Here is a 7,870-nt window from a genome sequence, read left to right on the forward strand (position 1 = left end):
ACTGCGCCACCAGGGAAGCCCAGCCTTATCACAATTTTAATGAAATAAATGATACTCTTAATTAACTCAGGCATTGCACACTCAGGTGAAGTCAATGAGTGTAACTGTGAGGCGATAGGGAGTGGTGGGGACTGTGGAGAAAACATGGCCACCTAGAGGGGCGGTTGCTACTCAACTCCAGCAGAGAGGGGCCCCCGTGTTACCAGATGGTCCATACTTTTCAAAGGAAACTTAGTTTCCTTTGAAATCTGGCCTTTTTAAATGAAGCCCTCCCCCCACCGACATTTAAATATTGGCAAATAATCATTTTCAGAAACAATGTAGGCCAGAATACATCAGTGGCTCCTAGTCTGTAGCCTCTGTTTTTTTGGTTGTTTTTTTTTTAGCCTCTGGTTTAATATCTTTCTTTCCCACTAGGCTCTCAGCTCCACAGGGACACATGCCTGGGCTGCTCTGCTCACCACAGCGTCTGCAGTCAACAAATAGAAAAACAAAAATAGATGCACTCTCCCAGTAGAGCATGAGGGTCAGAAAGAACATAGTGGCAAGGAGATGGCCTTCTATCACTCCCCCGCCTCTCTTTTTATTGCCCTCTGGAAATTTCGCTATTTCCCTTTAAGCCCTACTCCCAGGCAACCCCTGCGAGCCTCTTTATCCTCTGCCCTGAAGTCATCACATTGGCCAGAGCTGGTTCTGGTTCAGGGCCTTTGTGACATCACCAACCGCCCAGCCCAGCCCTGGTTCCCAGTCTCCGGGTGCAAGGGCAGACCAACCCACCATGAGCCACTTTGTCCCCCATCTCTGCTCACCATGCGGACACTGAAATGGTTCTTGTTCTTTCCTCTGTGCCTCTCCTGCGGCTATGCCTTTACGTTTTCTTCTCTGAGAGATAAAGCCAGAGAACCCCAGGAGAAGGCGCCTTGCGGAGCGCGCTTTCGAATTCGGCAGAGTCTCCCAGAGCACGCCCAAGGCTGGCTTGCGAGCAAGTGGCTCTGGCCTTTCTTTGTTGTCGTGCTGTATGTGATGCTAAAGTTTCGAGGAGATAGTGAGACGGGTAAGGTAAGGATGGCTCCGTATTTCACACCACGTTGATTCCACCGCAGAAAGCTTAGACTCAGAGGAACACGTACTCTGGTTGTTACAGGCAAGACGGTTAAGTACAACGAGTATGAATACAGAGTACCTACTTCTGGTCCTGAGAAACATTGGCTAACTCATTTCCCGACGTGTCCTTAGGGAGGATGGGAGATCTTAACTCACAGAGGTGGGGACTCATAGTTGAAGACCACCTTCTGTTTACTGGGCAACTAAAGCCTTGGCTCAATATTTATCCTGTTAAATCAGATGTTTCAAATTGAGGATAGATTCAAGAACTTGGCGTGTTTCAGGTCAACATTAGTTATGGAGGCAGACTCACTGCCCCTGATTTTTAATTTCCCTAGCGTTTGAGTCATTACAAGTTGCTGAACTGAATGGAAATGATATCATTTCCCAGGTAAAGGAAAAGACCTGTCATAAAGCATCAGAGGTGTAAAGAGGTAACAGCCTGTCCATAAAGTGGCTGAACAGCTCTGAGAAGAGGAAGGGAGAGAAATACGGCAGCATGTTCGCTCCTGGACAAACCCCCCGCTTCAGGATTCTGTGTCCAAACTGATGGGAGCAGGGGTTGGCAAACCTTTTCTGTAAAAGGCCAGATAGTTGATATTTTCAGCTGTGCAGCCCATTCAGTCTGTGTTGCAAGGACTCAACTCTGCTGTTTGAGCATGAAAGCAGCCGTAGACAGTATGCAAATGAACAAGCCTGGCTGTGTTCCAATAAGACTTTATTAACAAGAAAAGCTGGTGGGCCAGATTTGGCCATCGTTTGCCAATCCCTGGGCTAGATCAATGCTAGAGCCAACTTCTCTTAGGTGAGCCCAGCTCTCTTAGAATTGTGTCAAAACCAGCAACATCAACAGTATTATTCACCCCGAATATCTTTCTTGACAGGAGCAGAAGAATCCTCCGGCCCTTCGAGGCTATTCATTACGCTCTCCAACAAAGAAAAATCAAAATGCTTCCCCCAGCGAAGACCATGCATTCAATATCCTAACCCAGCTCGAGATGGACCTTGTGAAATTCATGTCCAAGGTGCAGAATCTGAAAGCCGCCATGGCAACAGGCGGTAACCTCAAGCTTCTCAACTCAGAGATGCCTGCAGCCCCACACAATAATATTACAATATATGAGATATGGGGAGAAGAAGACTCCGAGTGAGTGGATTTGTGTGTCAGAGTAGGAGAGAAAAATTTGAGTGTTTACAAACCATAGGCAAACTAGTAAAACTATTCTGAAGAAAAAGAATTCTCGAATTTGGGGCCTTTTTCCTTTCTCTTTTTTTAACCTTGAAAAAAGTGTGAGACCAGTAGCCATAGCAGTTATTGTTTTGTTTAACTGTTGTTTTTTGTTTGTTTGTTTGTTTGTTTTTACATCTTTATTGGAGTATAATTGCTTTACAATGGTGTGTTAGTTTCTGCTTTATAACAAAGTGAATCAGTTATACATATACGTATGTTCCCATATCTCTTCCTCCTGCATCTCCCTCCCTCCCACCCTCCCTATCCCACCCCTCCAGGCGGTCACAAAGCACCGAGCTGATCTCCCTGTGCTATGCGGCTGCTTCCCACTAGCTATCTATTTTACGTTTGGTAGTGTATATATGTCCATGCCACTCTCTCGCTTTGTCCCAGCTTACCCTTCCTCCTCCCCATATCTTCAAGTCCATTCTCTAGTAGGTCTGTGTCTTTATTCCTGTCTTACCCCTAGCTTCTTCATGACATTTTTTTTCCCTTAAATTCCATATATATGTGTTACCATACGGTATTTGTTTTTCTCTTTTTGACTTACTGCACTCTGTATGACAGACTCTAGGTCTATCCACCTCATTACAAATAGCTCAATTTCGGGCTTCCCTGATGGTGCAGTGGTTGAGAGTCCGCCTGCCGATGCAGGGGACACGGGTTCGTGCCTCGGTCCGGGAAGATCCCACATGCCGCGGAGCGGCTGGGCCCGTGAGCCATGGCCACTGAGCCTGCGCGTCCGGAGCCTGTGCTCCGCAACGGGAGAGGCCACAACAGTGAGAGGCCCACGTACCGCAAAAAACAAAAACAAAAACAACAAATAGCTCATTATCATTTCTTTTTATGGCTGAGTAATATTCCATTGTATATATGTGCCACATCGTCTTTATCCATTCATCCGATGATGGGCACTCAGGTTGTCTCCATCTGCGGGCTATTGTAAATAGAGCTGCAATGAACATTTTGGTACATGACTCTTTTTGAATTATGGTTTTCTCTGGGTTTATGCCCAGTAGTGGGATGGCTGGGTCATATGGTAGTTCTACTTTTAGTTTTTTAAGGAACCTCCATACTGTTCTCCATAGTGGCTGTATCAATTTACATTCCCACCAACAATGCAAGAGGGTTCCCTTTCCTCCACACCCTCTCCAGCATTTACAGCAGTTATTGTTTTGTTCTTGCCTTCCTCACTTCCTCTAGAGTGGAGGGTGGTGAGAAGTGCATGGACAGAGGCATTAGTGTAGGGTGACATTCTTGGCCACTGTGCCATGGCCCTTGTAGAATAAGGCTTTTGGGAAATTTGTGGTAAGATGCTGATATTATTTTCTTAATAACTATCTTTACAGTAGCTATTTTTGCAAAAGACAGAACCTTTTTTTATCTTTATGATTTATTATATTACAAAGGACAACTTTATAGGTTTTAAAATGAAATAAAATAAAAAATTATTGTTAGGAGGTGTGTGTGTCAAGGGGATGGTGGATTCTAGAATCATTTCATTTTCTTACCACCAGAAAAGTCATCTTATTCATTCTGTCTCATGGGTCCCATGCATTGACTTTTCTACTACAAAACTAACAGTTACATGTGTCTAAGTGGATTCAGAGAAATGGAGAATCAAACCATGTTTTAATGTAATTCAGATATAGATGAGCTAACCAGGGGTTCCCAAATTGGTCAATATGAATATTCTTTATAATACTTATTTAAAATATGGGTATTTGGGCATGTTTGTATGGCTAATGGAAACTACACTTACTCCAGGCTGTTCTGTTAGCTCATGACCTCTAATCTAGGCCAGCCTGGTAGTTTTAGAGACATGCAGGGACTTCCCTGGCAGTCCAGGGGTTAAGACTTCGCCTTCCAATGCAGGGGGTGCGGGTTTGATCCCTGGTCAGGGAGCTAAGATCCCACATGCGCCTAGTGGCAAAAAAACAAAACATAAGCAGAAGCAATATTGTAACAAATTCAATAAAGGCTTTAAAAAAAATGGTCCACATCAAAAAACATCTTAAAAAACAAAAAAGAGAGACCTGCAGGTGCAGGCCTGGGCAGAGACGTCAGCTATGCAAGACCATGGAAATTCCCTTATTTCCACTTCAGTCCAAATTAAAGTGGGCTTGACTCTCCATCACCTTCCTTCCCAGCCATAAAGAGTTCAAAGAGTTCATCCTCATCGTCGGAGCACAGTCCTCAGGGTCAGTCGCACATATGTGTTCGGGAAGAGACCTCAGATCAGAGCCGGCCATCTCTTCCCCTCTCGTAACTGTGACGCTACCTTTGAAAAGTGGTCCCTGAACCCTTTACTTTTTGCCGAAACTTCAACTTCCAGGATGTGGAAAAACTGGAAGGAGCTGAGACGCCTCCTTTGTGCCTTCTGTTCTCTTTCTGGGTGTTTTCAAGCAAATGGGACTATATGAGTTATTTTCACAGCACATTCTGAAGAAATGCAGATAAGGAAAAAAGACTTTGGTTTTAACCTGTGATGTCAACATGGGGCACATTTTAGATTAGAATAGAGATAATGTAAAGGTTGCCAAACCGTGGCTCATGGGCCGGATCAGCCCACGGCCGGTTTTTGTGCAGCCCATGAGCTAATAATGGTTTTTATACTTTTAAATGGTTGAAAAAAATCAAATGATGAATTGTATTTCATGACATGAAAATTACATGAAATTCGGGAATTCCCTGGCGGTCCAGTGGTTAGGACTCTGCACTTTCACTGCCGAGGGCCTGGGTTCGATCCCTGGTCAGGGAACTAAGATCGGCAAGCCACGGGGTGAGGCCAAAAAAAAAAACCGAAAAATTACACAGTGACCATAAATAAATTTTTATCGGAACACAGCTGTACCCATGTACATATTGCCTATGGTTGCTTTTGTGCTCTGTGGCAGAGTTGAATTACTGCACGGAAACCATTTTGGCCCCAAAGCTGAAAATATTTACTAACTAGCCCTTTACAGGAAAAGTTTGCCAATCCTAGTTTATGCTAATCTTATTTATATGTTAACAACCAGAAAAGGTGTTCATCGAGAACCAGTGTATTCAATAACCTTCACAAATAGCCCCTCTTTGTCTGATGGGCAAAAATGTAATTTCATATCATATTTTTGTGTCTACTTTTGTCCAGGTCACTACCAGCTAATGAAGGGAATCCTAAGAAAGAGCAGAACATCAAAATGCCTTATAGCAAGTCGATCGAGGACATAAATGAGAACGAAATCTGCTGTACAATTGGATTTAGCAATTCCCATAAAATAGCGTCCCGGGTCTTTGCCTCGCCCTAACACAGAGCTGTGCAGACCTCGGTGTTGCCTGGAAAACAGTGTTTCCTCACCCCAGTCCATTTCATGCAATATTTTCAGGCAAAAATGCATTAGATATAGGTGGAGAAGCCAGAGCTCCACAAAGCTGCTCGGCTCTGTTGTTCCAGGGTCAGCTCAAACCCCACTGTTACCACACTCGCAGTGACTCAGCAAATCGTAGCCGCTGGATCGCTGTAGTTGTCTACACCTGCTGTCTCTGTCCGAGGAGGCTCACTCGGGTGGTTGGCAGAATTCCTAGACAAGACCCCTCTCCTGGGGGCCTGAAGGGGCCACTGCCATACGCGAGGTGATGGGTCGTGGGGCGGAGACGTGAGGGCAGCCTTCAGGATCCAAGAATGGTCCCCAGTCAACAGCTAGAAAAGAAACCCGGAATCTCAGCCATACAACTGCAAGGACATGGGCTCTACCAGCAACCAGTAACCTGGAAGAGGCCCCCGAGAGAAGGGATCCCAGTCTGGTGAGACCCTGAGCATATGAGGCCACCTACCAGAACATAGACTCCCAACCCACAGAAACTGTGAGAAAATAAATGTGTGTAGTGTGAAGCCACTAAGTGGCTTTGTGGTAGTTTATTACACAGCAGTAGAAAATCAATACAGAACACACACACACACACTCTTTCCATCCGCTCTTTCTGATGCTTTGGATGACACATCCACGCTCCCTCTGGCCTAGTCACCAGCCTCTGAACCAGGGGAATGGGACCAAAGGAAATACTGGCAGAGGGTCACGAACAGGGCTACCCTGCTCCTGGAAACCAGAGGTTACAAAGTGTTGGCTCAGGGACCAAACCTCCCCCCACCCCAGCATGTTTGTTTGGCCCTAATCATATTCTCTAACATTTTATCTTGAAATTTGTAGATTCACAGGAAGTTGCAAAGTAGCAGAGTATCTCCTTAGACGCTTGGTCTAGTTTTCCGCATTGGTTTTCCCCAGCGGTTACATCTTACTTGAGTACAGTCACAAAACCAGGAGACTGACATTGCAACAATGTGTGTGGGGAGTTCTGTGTTGTTTTATCCCGGGTGTGGAGGCGTGGACCCACCACTCCACCATCCCAGCAGAGACCCCCAACTCCTGGCAACCACCAATCAGTTTCCATCTCTGTGATGTTTTTAAAATTTTGTTTATTATTTTATATTTATTTTTGGCTGTGTTGGGTCTTCATTGCTCCGTGCGGGCTTTCTCTAGTTGCAGCGAGCGCGGGCTGCTCTTCATTGTGGTGCGTGGGCTTCTCATTGCAGTGGCTTCCCTTGTTGTGGAGCACAGGCTCTAGCCACGCAGGCTTCAGTAGTCATGCCTCATGGGCTTAGTTGCTCCACGCATGTGGGATCTTCCCGGACCAGGGTTTGAACCCGTGTCCCCTGCGTTGGCAGGTGGATTCTTAACCACTCCGCCACCAGGGAAGTCCCCAATCTCTATGAGTTTTGTCCTTACAAGAATGTTTATGTGAATGAAATCATACAGTGTGTGACCTTTTACTTTTTAAAAATATTTATGTATTTATTTAGCTGCGCCGGTTCTTAGTTGTGGCACGCAAGCTCCTTAGTTGCAGCATGCAGGCTCTTAGTTGCGGCGTGCAGGATCTATCTAGTTCCCCGACCAGGGATCGAACCCGAGCCTCCTACATTGGGAGCTCAGAGTCTTAACCACTGGACCGCCAGGGAAGTCCCCTACAGTGTGTGACCTGTGAGGCTGGCTTCTTTCACCCGACATAAGGCCCTTCAGATCTATCCAGGTAGTCTCATGTGCCAGCACTTCGTGCCTGTCTGCTGCTGAGTCCATGGAACCCTCTGCCTGCCGTGTGGGGGAAGTTTTGGTCTCTTGTAGGTTTCGGTTATAATTACAGAGCTGCTACAAAGAATCGTGTGCAGGTTTTTACATGAACACGCATTTTCATCTTTCTGGTATAAATGCCCCGGGTTGCGGTCGCTGGGTCACATGGGAAATGCATGTTTTGGCTTCCAGTAAGAGTCAAAGATTTAGAAGAAGATACACCCAGGGAACTGCCGCTCTTTCCTCATCCCGGCTACCCGGATCCCACACCCTCCTGCCCTCCACGAAGCCCTGTAGTGACGTGATCAGCCCCTTAGTTTCTGTTTTGTCCTTCCTTTCTCTTGCACAAACGAACAGATGCGTGTGTATTTTCTTATACCCCTTCTTTCCGACGTGAAGGACAGCAAGCTTTCCAAATTCTTTGGGGCTT

At 45.9% G+C, this 7,870-nt stretch overlaps 1 protein-coding gene across 1 annotated transcript; it reads left to right on the forward strand.

Annotated features, from left to right (window-relative positions):
• Positions 1 to 810: 810 nt before the first annotated feature.
• LOC309832504 (protein FAM209-like) lies at positions 811 to 2,255 on the forward strand (the record flags this gene model as incomplete). The annotated part of the gene is made up of 2 exons (XM_082670355.1): positions 811 to 1,059; positions 1,989 to 2,255. The coding sequence occupies 2 exons, from the start codon at positions 811 to 813 to the stop codon at positions 2,253 to 2,255; spliced, it is 516 nt and encodes a 171-aa protein (XP_082526481.1).
• Between the last annotated feature and the right edge of the window lie 5,615 nt (positions 2,256 to 7,870).

The sequence above is a fragment of the Grampus griseus genome (assembly GCF_964374135.1).
Source record: "Grampus griseus genome assembly, chromosome: 14".
NCBI lineage: Eukaryota > Metazoa > Chordata > Mammalia > Artiodactyla > Delphinidae > Grampus > Grampus griseus.